Genomic DNA, 14,904 nt, shown 5'->3' on the forward strand with positions numbered 1-14,904 from the left:
TCAGAGGCCCTTGCTTTTCAGAGCCAAGTGCACCAGCATTAACAAACCTTTCTGAATGTGTTTGCGTGGGCCATTTCCTTCCCCCCCCTCCCCTCTTACATCAGGGTTACAACCAAACTTTTCTAGAGTGCCTCAAAGCCTTCAATGTGGGAAGCCCTGTTAAGGCACAACTGTTAGTTTGACCAGCATACAACACAGATTCTGAATCTCATGCTGGGACTTCCCCAAGGAGAGAGGCACCTTTTGCCATCTGCAGAATGAAGGGACGGCACAGGAGTGGAGACAAAGCCACCTGACCTGCTGGGAAAGTGTGATGGGAGAGCTCCAGCCTCGGCAGAGGTCACTGTGCAGGTGGCGTTCTCATGTCCCAGCCCTGGTAGGAGACAGCAAAGCCGGTCAAACATTTACACGGGGACTCCGATGAGAGCTCCTGTTCTCTTTCATGCCACCTAATACACTCGACTGCTCTTCTCCCTTTCCACTGGAGCCCAGAAACAATGCCACCAAGTGCACGACCCCCTGTTTAATCATCTCTTAGTAGGGGGCAGAAGAAGAGGACACAGACTCTTACTCTCCAGAGAAAAAAAAGCTGATCCTGGAGGAATCACTGAGAGATGCAATGAAGCAAAGCAGGTAATCATTAGTGAAGGGTGGAGAGCTGGTCTTGGCCAAGCGCACTGCTGCTGCCCGGTTACAGACAGGGCAGTGGGGAGGGCGAGGTGGTCTGGACCAATGTCCAGCCATGGAAGGAGACATTTGGAAGAGATCCCACCGTGCCCACAGCACACTCAGGAATGCTGCTGCTGCTGCTCATCAGCTACTGCCTGCTAGAGGACAATTCATGGCTGAGAGGAGCATGAGTTTCACAGACAAGCAAACACTTCCTAAAAAGGTCCAAACCAGCTCTCTTCCAGGTTCAGACCGACACACTAGGCAACCCACCCCCATATGAGGAAAGACTGAGACAACTCGGCATAAGTTGAAAGTTTGGAAAGGAGGAGATTTATAGGGAACGTGAAGAAACTCCCCAGCCCCTGCCAGGGGACGAGGCAACGGGTTCAAGCAGATTAAAAGTAAATCTGGCAGGTTGGTAACTTCCCAACTGGGAGAGCAATGAGATCAGCTGCCTGGGGGGGCTGTAGATTCTCCCTCAGCAAAGCGTTTCAGTCACAGACCGGATGAGCACCAGCCTGGGACATTTTAGGAAGAGCTAATACTGTAGCTCTGGACTGGAGGGGCTGGACTACACGAGTTGCCCTCAAACCTGTGATTCTACATCATTTGTGCATGCAGCCCTCGTTTCAAAGCCGCCGCCGCCTCCTTCAGCACATGAAATCGTTCTCATGCTGGCTGCTGTAGGAACACAGGCTTGTTCAGACACAACAGTTCAGGTATTGGAAGGAGGCCTCTACAACCATAACCTCACATGCTCAAGAACCGTGAAATAGCCACCCTCGTTCCTTATCCAAGGACACTTTGCAAAACTCAAGACCGGTCCCCACAGCACATGGCTCAGTTCTGACTAGGCAAAGGGTCTGTGCTACATGGATCAGTTGGCGTTTTCTTGGAGCATAAAACAGCTCTGCCACACCAAGACTACGGCCCCCTCTATGTTACAGGTATCACACAGTTACTCGGTTACTTGTGCAATTATCTTAAGACCAGCTACATGTGCAGAGTAGCTAGCACGCCATAACAAGCTCCAATAAGCTATAAAGTTAGACCTTGAAAATGTGTACTAATTTCATAGCTAGTTCCTATTGAGTTTTAATTTGCGTGTGTAGCAGAGGTGCACCATGCCCAGCTGGGGTTGGGATCCCCAAAACAGAGGGCAAACAGCTGTAGGCTCTGGGTTGCAGCAGCAGGGTTTCCTGCACCCCTGAGCCTGTGAGATCACAGCTGTCATGATCCCCTAGGTGCAGGTGTGGGGGGCACCCCCACAGCTGGAAGCTCCTCAACTGAGGCGGCTCCCAGTTGCAGGAGCTTACTTGATGCTGGTGCAGGGGGAGCCTGAGATTGGACTCCCCTTGCACCAGCAATAAGACGCGATGGGTCTAACTTCATAGCCATGGCAAGAGGTGCGACTGTGTGGATCACGCATGAGATCCCATCTTGCCTTTACCTGCACATGTAGAAGGGCCCTATACTCTAACCTAGGTTTCCCTTTACTGCAAGGGCCTCACAGCAGACATGGCATCCAGGAACTCGCCTGTCAGGATCTCTTTCCAAACCAAACTCGTGTCCCCTACCGGTGGCAGCTGGCACATTAGGGAACAACAGCTCTCCATAAAGCTCAAAAGGGACCAGGCACGCGAGTAGTAGTAGTTGATACCTAGCCCCCTCCAAACAGTTGTTTTCAGGCTTGCACCCACATAGTTTATGGGGGTAGTGGAACAAAGTCGAGACAAGATGGGGAAAATCCCACAAGACAGTATGCGAGGCAGCCTGACCTCCCTTGTGGGCATTTTATGTGATTTTTTTCTCTTCAACAGGCCTGAGCGCTTGCATTATGGATCCACCAGCTCCAAGCTGAGCGGAGCGAAGCCAGGTCAGAGTATCTGCAGTGAGTGGTGCTGGCTACACCGTAGGTTCTCCTTTCTCGCCAGAGGAGCACCGGATCGCTACCACAGCTTTTGGATGGCAGACAAAACTCTGCCCACCCACCTCTGCTCATTGCAGTTGCAAAACAGCTCTTGTGAGAAACGACAGGAGTGGTAACTAGGGCAGCATAAAAACATTTCCATCAGAACTAAGTTTGTAACAAGGCAGCTTTCCAGGAAGCGTCTGTTTTTGCTACAATTTGTTTATAACAGAAAAACACCTGAAAAACAGAACAACTGTCTGAAAAAAAAAGTTTCTGACTTAAAAATATTTCCATCATGTTTCAAGGGAGTATCATAGTACTTAGGGTCAGAAGGGACCTAACCAGATCATCAGGTCTGACCCCCTGCCCCGGGCAGGAAGGGGTGCTGGGGTCATATCACCCCAGCCACATCTGTCCAGCCTCCTCATGAAGACCCCCAAGGTAGGAGAGAGCACCCCCTCCCTTGGGAGCCCATGCCAGAGCCTGGCAGCCCTAACTGTAAAGTAATCTCTCTGCATGTTCAGCCTGAACTTTCTCTCTAACAATCTGTGGCCGTTAGCCCTAGTTACCCCAGGTGGTGCCCGGGGGAACAGAGCCTCCCCCAATTCCCACTGGTCCCCCCTGGTGAGTTGGTAAACCACCACCAGATCCCCTCTTGTGGAGCTCAATAGGTTCAGGCCCTTCAGCCTCTCTTCATAGGGCCTGCTCTGCAGCCCCTTGACCATGCAAGTGGCCTCCTCTGCACCCTCTCAGTGCTGGCCACATCCCTCCTGAAGTGCGGCACCCAGAACTGGACGCAGTACTCCCGCTGCGGCCTGACCAGTGCCGCACAGAGGGGAAGGATCACCTCCTTGGACAAGCAGTTGTGATGTGTCTATAGATGCATAAGGTGCAGTTAGCCTTACTGTCTGCTTCCCTCACATTGGAGGCTCATGTTCATCCTGGAGTCAACAATGACTCCAAGATCCCTTTCGGCCACCGTGTTGACAAGAAGGGAGTTCCCCAGCCTATAGGGGTGCTGCTGGTTCCTTCTCCCTAGATGCAGCACCCTGCACTTGTCTACATTGAATTGCATCCTGCTCTCATCCGCCCACCTCTGTAACCCGTCCAGATCTAGCTGGATTCTGTCCCTCCCCTCCAGCATGCCCACCTCACCCCACAACCTGGTGTCATCAGTGAATTTGGACAGCGTGCTTTCCACACCCACATCCAGATCGCTGATAAAGATGTTGAGCAGTACAGGCTCCAGGACCAAGCCCTGGGGGACTCCACTGCCCACGTCCCTCCAGGTCGAAAACGACCGTCTACCACCACTCTCTGGGTCTGACCATCTAGCCAGTTTGCCACGCATCTGCCTGTAGGCATCAATGCTGCAGTCACCTAGTTTTTTAAGAGAACATGGTGGGAAACCGTGTCAAAAGCCTTTTTAAAGTCCAGGAAGACGACAGCCACCCTGACACCCTCGTCCAGGGACTTTGTGACCTGATCATAAAAAGAAACCAGGTTAGTCAGGCAGGATCTGCCCTCAATGAACCCTTGTGGTTGCCCCTGAGCATTTCCTCCCCTGCTGGCCCCTTGCAGATGTGCTCCTTGATAATTTTCTCAAAGGACCAAGGTAAGACTTACTGGCTTATAATTGCTGGGGTCCTCCTTTCTCCCCTTGTAAATGGGGACCACATGGGCCTTTTTCCAATCCTCTGGTACCTGGCCAGTGCCCCACAAGCACTCAGAGCCATGCCAGGGGCCCCACTATGACCCCCACTAATTCCCTCAGCACTCTTGGGTGAACAGCATCTGGACCTACTGATTTAAAACACATCCAGCCCCTCCAAAAGTTCCCCAACTAGGTTGTCCCTGGCCCTAGGCATGGCGGTGCCTCCCCTGGGTCCATCCTCACTTCTAGTGGGGGGAGATGTCCTGGTCCCTGTTCAGGAATATGGAAGCAAAGAATTCGTTAAAGAGGTCAGCTTTTTCATTTGCCATAATCGCCAGATTGCCAAGCCTATCCTGTACGGGCCCCACATTACCCGGTGCCACCTTCTTACTTCCTGTGCATTTGAAAAAGGACTTTTTATTATCCCTAATTCTGGTTTCTAGCCCTAGCTCCATCTCCACCTTGGCTTTCCTAGCAGCCTCCCTGCAGTCCCCAGCAACGGAGGCATAATCCTCCTTGGCTATAGCCCCTTGCTTCCACTGTTGTACGCCTCCTTTTTTGCCCTCAGGCATCCCTGGATGCCTTTGCCAAGCCACGGGGGCTTCTTAGCCCTCCTGCCCCCCTTGGTGCGCATTGGGACTGACTCCCTTTGAGCTCAGAGGATCGTCTCCTTGAGGAACAACCACCCATCTTGGACTCCCACCTCACTGAAGCTCAATGCCTCTCCTACTAACCTTCTCAGCTTACAGACATCAGCCCTCCTGAAGTCAAGGGCCTCTGCCTTGCTGCTTGCTTTCACCACCCTGCACGGGATAGTAAATCCCAGCAGGCAATGATCGCTGTAGCCCAGGTGGTCGAGTACCCGCAGAGCCCTCACCAGGTCGTTGCCTATGGCAAGGACCAAGTCCAGCAAGGCATTTCTCCTGGTGGGACTACTCACCTCCTGGGTTAGGTGGAGGTCCTGTATCCCGGCTAGGAGCCTACGTGAGTGGTTGGACATGGCTGACTGCTCCTCCCAGCAGATGTCTGGGTAGTTTAGGTCACCCATGGCAGCCACATCCCTTGACTTTACTGCCTCCGCGAGCTGACCCAAGAAATCCCTGTCCAGCTCATCCCCCTGGCAAGGCAATCTGTAGTAGACACCTACTATCAAGTTGTAATCACCATGCCTGGTTTTCCCTTCTAATGGACCAGAGCACCTCAGCAAAAGCCAGGGACCAGAGGAAAGGACAGGGACATGGGGCACCAGAACTGCATTCCCTTGGTACCACCCTGACGTCCAGACTTCTGTATGCCAGCTGCGGGGCAATGAACCCCACCACTTTGACCTACTTTTCCAGACACACAAAGGCTTAGTGTTTAAGTTTGAGTGCCACAATACAATCAAAATACCAGCAACTCAAAATTAGTGAATTTGTAGGTAAGAAAGGACTGATAGCAGCTGCGCCCTGAACACTTCCACACACCTCTGAAGTCCATGGGAGTCTTTCCACAGCCTATTGCACTCGGGCTATCAGTAAGTCAACCCAACTGTTTTACAGGTGCAAGGCAGGGGCTATGATCTTAGACATAGGAGCTCATCCTGTTGGCCTGCTGCTCCGCATAGTACTCCGACAGACAGGGAGATCTTCACACCAGGAGGGGAGCAGTACTCCGTACTCATTAACACTGGGGGAAAAGGAGCTCACATTTTGGTCTGCAGGATGTTTGACAGGGCCGGAGAGCCCACCTGCCTTTCAGAAGCCTTGCTCAAACCCGGCAGAATCACCCCCAGTGATTTTGGGTTGTTGCTGCCGCCATCTCGTGGCAGCATTGCCACATTGTTCAGCGCTCAGCCCAAAGCAGCAAACAGCAACAGGCGACTTTCACTGGAACTGCAGCAGCTTCAAAGCTCTGGTTTCTCAAAGCAAATCTATCGTGTGGGGACTCGGAAGCTGCCGTTTGGGTGCTCCCAGGGAAGTTTAGGTAAGCCTTTCCACTGCCCGTTTTCTCTAGCCATCCCCCGCTGCCCCTTCCCACATGCTCACCTCCCCTTTTTTCTTTTTCCCATTATCTCCATCCTGAGCAATTGGAACTCGGCAGCTGGACTGAGCATCAAGACCTGGCAACTTGGTTTCCACAGTTTGCTCATTTGACTTCACCAAGGTTTTCCAGACTTAGTTGGCGATGCCTAGGGCTTGCTCTGGTGCACCAGGTACCAGCAGCGGTGAAGTACTAGACGGTGGAAGGCAGCTATCACTGCTAAAAAGAGAACCCTTATGTCAAGGTGAGTAGACCCCACAGATCAAACAAAAACCACTTGACAGGAAGACCACAGATTTAGCCTCTCTGTTATGTGGCGATGCCATGTGGCCAGAACATCATGCAGATGAAGGCCTGGGAAAAAAAAAAAAAAAAATTAAAATACTGCAAGAGCCGAGACCAGGTCCAAATGACCCCAGCTAGTCTTCCCAGCTTATGTTGACAAAAGGCTTCTCCCATACTCTCAGCCCACCTGAGAACATACAGAGTCAAGTTTCTACTTCTCCCAGTAAAGATAATCCTTTCGCTTACTGTTGCTGAAGCACAATAAAGAGAAAGGGCATTGGAACAGCAAGTGCGTGGAACGCCTAGAACAATATGCAGACCCTGACACAGCCAGCGGATCAGGGAGGCGATCCCTTTACCAGCGTGCGGCTCCTTCAAATGTGCAGTGGGCCCATGCCGCAAGCAGCCACTTCACCATCTTCCACACGGGTATTTGTTACAACGGGAAGGGACAGTCGAAAGGAAAATCTGCCAAGAACACGTTCCTCATTAAAGCTTATGAAGACTGATAAGGAATGATCTTGATTCAGAGTTTCCCCTGTGCTGGGGGGAAACCACCACCTTGATTATTGTCTTCATTCAACTCTTGAGAAACTTGACTTACCCAGTTTTAGCACAGGGTGTGCTCCTGGGATGTGGTTATAAATGCCAGGATTTCTAACGCAAAAAACAAAACAAACAAACAAACAAATAAAAAAAAAAAAATCAGATCCAGAATGAAAGACAGCAATGGCCTGAAAATACTTGTGTACATCCCAAACTTCACTGGCATTTCTACAAAACACAGTATTAGATTGTTTCTACTCCCTTTGTCCCTGTGGGAACTGTTACCACTTGGCTTTATTTCACACACACAGTGCATGGCTAAGAATATACAACTTTGTGTACTGTAGTAAAATATGCCTTAAAAAAAAAAAAATATTAAAAGCAGAATATGCTACCAATAAAGTTATTAAATAGAAGAGTGGTATGTAGGCTTGTTTTTAACTGTTTATTTTAAAACATGAAACCCAAGGTGAATAGAAACCACAGAAATTACATTTAGGTTTTTTTTGTTTCAGTTTTTTGTTGTTGTTGTTTGTTTTTTTTAGTATTTGCAAAACAAACAAAAAAAGCTACAGTAAAAAATAGCTACGGTACAATCAATAGAACTACTGAAGTAAAAGGAAAAAAGATACAAAAAGGGGCTCAATCCTCAGTTTAACCCTCACAATTTAAAAACATTTTGGGTAAGTGCAGGAACACCTGAAGAGGAACTAGCAGATTCAAAGGTTTTAAAAAAAATTATATATATTTATATATTATATATATGTATATAAAGTGGTATGATATACAACCATTATGGTTAAGAACAAAACCAGAAAATTACAAAAAGGCCAGTTACATGTTCACCGGTAAGTTTCCGTGCACACAGTGTCAAAGGAAAAACTGAAATTAAAGAACTTCCCTCTTAACAAATGACGGTTAATTAAACCTGCAGGGGCCTCCTGGCTCATGCTAGCTAACACGGGACCCAAGGCGTGCGATGAACCTGGGGTCTGTTCCTAAGGCCGCTGAAAGTCAACAATGTCTTTCCGCGACTTCAGCAGCCTTTGGATGCCGGGCCCCTGGAGAAGTCGGCTCATTAAACTCTGTCTGGGAACAGGGGAGAAGAGTATGGAATTGCATAGTGAGGAGAAATGTGGTATCAGATACACAGAGCACCTCAAAGGACCCTGATGGGAGAATTACTTCTCTGCAGTAAGGAATACTTGGCACTTCTGCAAGTGCTTCGTCTTTGACGTTTTGTTTTGTTCACGTGCTCAGACCCATGGGCACAGTTGGAGAGAATGCAAAATAAAAGAAATACCCCTGGGCACACAGGTGGAAAAGCACTGGCAGGCACTGCTCCATCTCACTGACAGCCCTGAGGCCTGGAGAAGCTCAGCAACTGGCCCAGTCAAGTACAGCTGAACATCCCCAGCTCCCAGGCTGTCTTTTAACCTCTGGACCGCATCCCCTCTCGCTTTCCACTCCTGTTTGGGCAACATGCCTGCAGCAGACAGGAGGAGACTCCACTCTGCAGTAGAAGAGCAGCCCACTCAGCCTAGTGTTGCTACAAGCATCCAGGGCTTTGACTGCTCCTGCTGACACTACCAAAGACCATCCATCATTTATCTGCAACTCAACCATGAAAGACCGGGAGAATGAGTTGTAAGAAAACACCCATCTTGAGTGCATGGAAGTAAAGGTCCCTACCCCACCAAGTCCTCCTGCCCAGTAGACAGTGGAGTTCATGCTTCTAGATATTTGGTGGGGAGGGAAGGGACTGGGTGTCTCAGTTTTTCTGAGGGATGCTAGAGACTGCCTAACCACAGGAGGACACAGCCTCTCTCCACCTTTGTGTGAGCCAAGAGCTGGAACGCTCCATCTTCCTACTCACTGCTTCACGCAAGAGGCTGAACCCAAAGTGAAGCAAGATCTTGCAGTGCTACCATCGCCCATGCTCCACTGAAAGCACCTGGGAAAGGGGCTAAAAGAAAGCGCATCCCATAGTGTGGACAATCTCCTGCCTCTGCTCCTTTTTGATTTCTGGCTCTAGGGAGGAGCAGCAACAGCAGCAGCAGCTCCTGGTTGAGGACGCGCCACAGCTTTTAACAAGTGCTTAGAAATTCCTTCTAACGTTACAGTCTCCACCGCTATCTGCTCATGCCCCTGCCTGGTAATTAAGGGGCTTGCAATGCATGAAAAGGAAAGGCCATCAAGACAGTGTCTGCAGACTCCACTCTGTCCTTTCAGCACCAGCAAGATCTCTCCTCTTCCTCTGCGCTGGCTATCCTCAGAAGACAGGAACTCATCTACACCTAAATCACATGAAGGGGCTGCAGTCAGCAACACAGATGTCTCTCTCTCTCCTCTAAAATGTGCTGCCTCAGCATCAACCTCAAGTTTCTCCCATCACAGAGAAACCAGGACCAGAAGTCAGTGGGCTACCATCTATACCAGCATCTGTCTGGGTGCTTGTGGTCTGGCCGCACCACAGACCACCACTACCCTTCAGTAGGGGAGGTGGCGGCCCGTGTAGGGGGAGGGAGGAAGACAGCTTACCTCCAGACTGCTGAGGGGAATCAGTGAGACAGTACAAGATAGGGAAGGGGATGTATAGGGCCAAACTGCTTGCTGTTAATCCCCCAGGCTGTAGGCTGAATATAGTCCCTTTCGGGGCTAGAAAGGGCCAACAGGCTGTAGGGTGAACACCACTGGTCTGTAGTCATTTGTACAGTGCTCATCCAAATAGCATCCAAGTGGTTCCATCTGCAACCCAAACTGCAGTGCCAAGAACAAATACAAGGGTACCAAGCCAGGCCATAGGAAACAGCTCTCCCTGGGAAAGCCTGAATGTTCCATGTGAACACTCAAATGTTATGGGAAACTTCTATGGGAATCCTGATCTGGGATCATAACAGCAATAATAATCATAATAATAAAAACTCCCCCTCTGAGAATGTCCAGCTCCAAAGCACCCCTTTGACTGAGCCGAGCTGGCTATGCTTAAATAATTAATGCCTTTCAGTGGAGAGAAATTAAACAGGGGTGCCTGGAGAAAAGTAGCCCCTGATCCCTCCAGTAACTGGAGAGATGGATAGATGCTAAAAACTCCACTTGAACCCTTTTATCAGCAAGTAAAATGAACTCAGTTAATATTACATACAGGATACAAACACTACAGTTATTATTCCCAAGACAGCACAAGAAATTCACAGCCAAGTCTTGATTCAAAAATTCCTTTACAATTACAATGCAGTCTTGAACACTGGACATAAGAGTCCAACATGCTATTTACATTTCACATTTTGGAGATGCTTGTGTGCTTGAAAGAGTTCACTTCCAAATTAAAACTGCACGTGGCTATGTGATGGAAAGCAACCAAACCAATGGGTCAAGCTGATGGCCGTGTTTGTGCTTCTAAAAAAAGAATACAAAGAGTCTTCACTGTTGCAGTCACCTTTGAACAGAGGGAAGCTGCCTTCCATTTTGCTGTTAGTGAGGTTCCCAGAGGTCAGAGTTTTCTCCCCTGATGGTTGGAGCCTTGTACTAGCAATCAGTAACGTGGCTCAGGTTCTGAGATGATACGCTGTCAACAAGTCAAGCTGGGATGCAGCTCATCCCAAGTGATATGGCATTGACATTTTATCACATTAAAAAACAGATACAAGTTATGGAAGAGGGGAAAAAAAAAATCTCTGCAGCTTTACTCACTACACATCCGAGAGCTTGGATTCTGGTTACCAGTAATGCCATTGAACATGTTACTCTCTGCCAGTCAGCATCTGCCGTTCACTCTACAGGGGGGTCAGGCTGGGAGATCTGCTGGGAAAAGGGCCACTCCACAGACATACTGCAATAGCATCAGTTCAGGGTATGTACAGACTACACCAGATTGGCCACTAACAGGCTCTGCCATTCATTTTACATCTAGATGAACCAACACACTACTGGCTCTGAAGCAGACCCATTTGGACTTGCCCCGAGGAATTCTGCAGTGTGGCCCAAGGATCCGTTAAAAAAAACGGAAAAACAGTTGTGGTAACATATGCAGGCTCCTGTATCACATGCCACAGGAGAGTAGGGCTCCACGTTCTTTACAAAAGTGCAAAATCTGTGTCAAGTAAAGGAGGTCCTGGCTGGAATAAGGAGCACCACAGCTCGCCCCACAACCTTGCTTCTCTGGCACGTGGGGTTGAAGGAGGTGGCAGAGGAGAGGTCAGTCTCCATGGCACTACCCTCTCGCTGCACAGTCAAGCAGAGATCTCCAACTTGCATCTTGCTACAGAACTCTGAACCCCCATCACTGTTGTAAACTGTGCTGTAAACAATGCACTTAGTAATTAAGCCAAACCTTGGATGAAAGCAAGCTGACACCATTTCTGACCTGGATGCAGCCCTTAAAGGTACTAGCTTTTTCCTCCTTACTAACACGGACAGTAGGAACAGAGGCATTTCACATCCCACCTCCATCCATGGCTCCATGGGACACAAGAAGAGTGATGCTGCATCCTTCATATGGCAAAGTCGACAGTGAAAGCACCTGTTTGATGGAAGGTTCCCTCCTTCTGCTGCCTTCTCCTTCAAGTAGCATTTGCCTCTGAGTACTGGGGCCACAGTACCAAGAGGCAGGCAGCAAATTTAATGACAACTCCTCTCTAAAACTACAACCGTAAGTAGTATTTTTGAGCCTGCAGACCCTACCTGGCTGAGATGACCTGGGAAAGGATTTGATGTGCTTATTAAGTGGGAAACCATGGGGCTTTGAAATACTGACAATACAGTTTTGATTTTCCCAGTTGGTTACACCCATTCCCGTGCTATAAGTAGCCAGGTGGCCGGCCAGAAGCTGTTAGGCTAAGTGGTCTGTACTCACATAGATGTGCTCAGCTTTCCCATCAGACTAAGGGAAGGGGAGTAGAGCATGGTGTAGAGCATGGTGGCATTTTCCTCAAAGCCTTTCCTTCTCAGAGAACTGGGCTGTGTGCTGTTTCCCTTCCTTCACCCTGTTTCTCCAAGGGTCTGAAGCTTACCCAGAACTTGCCAGCTACCAGCTTCTTAGAGGCATCTCAGGACTTGCCCCCTCCCCGCTGCTCTTCCCTCCAAGTAGGTGACTTGCTAAGAGAAGTGTTAGCACCCTGGTTAATGAGCAGTGGAATATGCAACAATCCACAGAGCGATGATAAGATAACTCATGACCTAGTCGAAGCATAAAGGGCACAGTGCACAGATCTGGCTGCAAGTCTGGGGGAATCCAATGACGTTGGCCCGAGGAGAGGCAGTGGTAGGCTGAAGGGCTACGTAACGTACACTCTATGCAGAGAGAACAGAAAGGTGAGAAATGGATCCTCTTCCCCGATGCAGTCTCAACATCCCAGAGCGAGGTTTGAGCTGTCTTGTCCAGTGTCCCAACCTCAATGATTACTTTGACTCCTCCTGTCACTGGCTTGACATCAACCCAAACGACTGGGTCAAAATGGCTTGTACAGAAAGGTAAAATAAAAGGCGTCTTTTACTTACTTGAGAATGAACACTACACACTACTTGCATCATCGCTGCAGGGTGGGTTCTTTTCTAATATGAAGTGGTCTATGCCCTGTAGAGCACCATTCTTCAATGGAAAGTGCGAAATTGATGTGTGATGCCTCCCCACTCTCCAGGCACCAAACCTGTCCCCCGCCCGCCACCCACCACACCTGTGTTTCATGCCAAGGAGGCTCTGGGAGTCTGTATGCATGTGCCTGATGTTAGTGGTTAGCAATATGAGGAGGAATAAAAATACAATTAAAAAAAAAACAACACACAAAACAAAACCTTGTTCTGACATTCACAATAGTTTTGAGATTTCACTTTGATTTACGATTCTGGCGAGGAAAGGTGGTGGTGAAATTGCCAATCTTTTGAGGTGTTTGGGGTGTGCGCCCCAGGGATTTCCACTACAGCCAATGCTCTGAGACTCCATATTTCTATGCAACACACCACCCCAACTCATAAGAAGAGTCCAGCAATCTGCCATGGGCCACACCCTCGGAGTTCTTGCATTTGTTATAAATCCACTGGCGCTTAGTCTCTTTTGCCTTTGCAAGTTGACTGTCCCACAAAACCAAGTGCCAGGCTACTGCCCTAGAGAGCGGAAACTAGTTAGTGCAAAAAAACCAAAAAAAAAAAACAAAACCCCACCAAACCAAAAACCCCCCGACAACCTTTATACCCTTACAAAGTCTTTTCCTGGAAAAATTTGGCACCAAGTGGGTTGGTTGCTGGCTCATTTGATCTCGGTGTGCTGATCTCACAAAGGCAATGCCCAGAATGCCATCTGCGAAGACATGGGCTTCCCTGACGGAGCAGAAAGGTCAGGCGCAGAGCTATGGCCAGGCAAGGACACATCCAGGGCAGCTGGCTGGTGCTGGGAACATGCAGTTCCTCCTCGAGAATTCAAAAGCTGAATAGAAAGGGGAAAGAAAGAGGAATTGAGCTGACCAACATCACCAGAGACACAGTGGCTCTGTTTGTTCTAAATAAAGCCAAGGTAGAGCTCCCAAGTAAAGCAGATATTCAGTGCACCAGAAGGCAAATTTCCACAGGGGACAAGAGGCAAGACGACTTCTGCAGAAACACCGGCTGCACAGGCATTGAAGAGGTGGCCCATGGGCATGGCTTTCCTTCTCTGCCCATGACAGCCACGTGCAAGGAGCATTTCCTTCTTCAACACGCTGCAGGCTGAGCAGATTTGCTGATCCCCTCACCAAGCTGAAGATAGAAATCGTTTTTCATCCAGTCCCTCTGGAGAATGGAGGGGGGAGGGGGGGGGGGTCAGAAGCAGAGGTGTTTGCAAACATTTCCTGATAGGCTATTGACAGAGCTGGCCCCAAACACAGCAAACCTAGATGAGCTGGTGATCTTTTTTTCAGATGCTTGCATGTGCATGCTCATTCTCTCTCTCTCTCTTCCTTCCCCTACCAGGTACAGCTAGATGTAGGTTTAATTTGGAAGGGGCATCCATTCAGATTCCCAAGAGACAGGTACCAGGTTGGAGGGGTGATTTGTACTGGAGAAGCAGGAGGAGGAGGAGGAGGAGGAGGATCTGCGCTGGGTTTGGGGCAGGACAGCAGGGTTGAGGACAGCACAGGTGGGGGGGCACAGCAGTTGGCACATCTGTTTAGTTTACTGTGTGTTATTTTTAATGCACACTGCCAGAGTCTGGGCGAGGTTGGTTGGTGGCGAGGTATTTGGCTCTCATGCTGGAGGTGTACTGGAGAAAGACAAAAAAAATAAAACAAACGGTAAGTCAAAATGAGCAGCACCAACATGAAACGCTGGGCTATTACCACTTCCCAAGCTCATTTTGGTTTATTCGTGGCTTACCAAGAAGCCTCTCGGCTTGGTTCTCTTGAAGTCTCCAACAAGGGAAATTTTCACAGATCATAACATAGTCAAATAGTCAAGGCAGAGCAACAAACTTTCATTTTGCTGCAGGAAGAGGCTGGGTGCAACCTTTGCATACATACTAATAACCTATACCCCTTATCCCCACCAGGAAGGAAATACCAGTGCCAAGAGGCACCATAAAATCGGTGTTTCATGAGTACTCCATACTTAAGTAGGAGTAAGAGGGGGGATGAGGGCGCACTGCTCTTGTAAACACACATCTCCGGATTTCAGCCTTTTTTTGACTCAGCAGTCAGTTGTATTGTTTTCTTCAGCCATGTAGAAGGATGAAAAGCTTCGAACACCCCCCAGAAGAGTGAGTTATACTGAGAGTGTGCAACAGGGACTTCAACAGACCACAGGCATCACAACAATTATGGCCAAGGACCGCTGAAGAACAAATCCC

General features: G+C 49.1%; 1 protein-coding gene across 3 annotated transcripts in view; it reads right to left on the minus strand.

The window, feature by feature from the left end:
* Nucleotides 1-7,522: 7,522 nt before the first annotated feature.
* The window catches only part of TTYH3 (tweety family member 3), a 99,336-nt gene continuing 91,954 nt past the window's right edge, over nucleotides 7,523-14,904 (minus strand). For 2 of the 3 annotated variants that reach the window (XM_090023184.1, XM_090023183.1), the window contains one exon: nucleotides 7,523-14,322. In XM_090023184.1, the coding sequence (XP_089879310.1) occupies nucleotides 14,307-14,322 (16 nt within the window). In that variant the 3' untranslated portion in view covers nucleotides 7,523-14,306. The remainder of the gene's footprint in view (nucleotides 14,323-14,904) is intronic. The other variant, XR_016438626.1, reaches the window with a different exon arrangement.

This window comes from Crocodylus siamensis, chromosome 12, assembly GCF_052110815.1.
Source record: "Crocodylus siamensis isolate JL-2025a chromosome 12, ASM5211081v1, whole genome shotgun sequence".
In the NCBI taxonomy this organism is placed as follows: domain Eukaryota; kingdom Metazoa; phylum Chordata; order Crocodylia; family Crocodylidae; genus Crocodylus; species Crocodylus siamensis.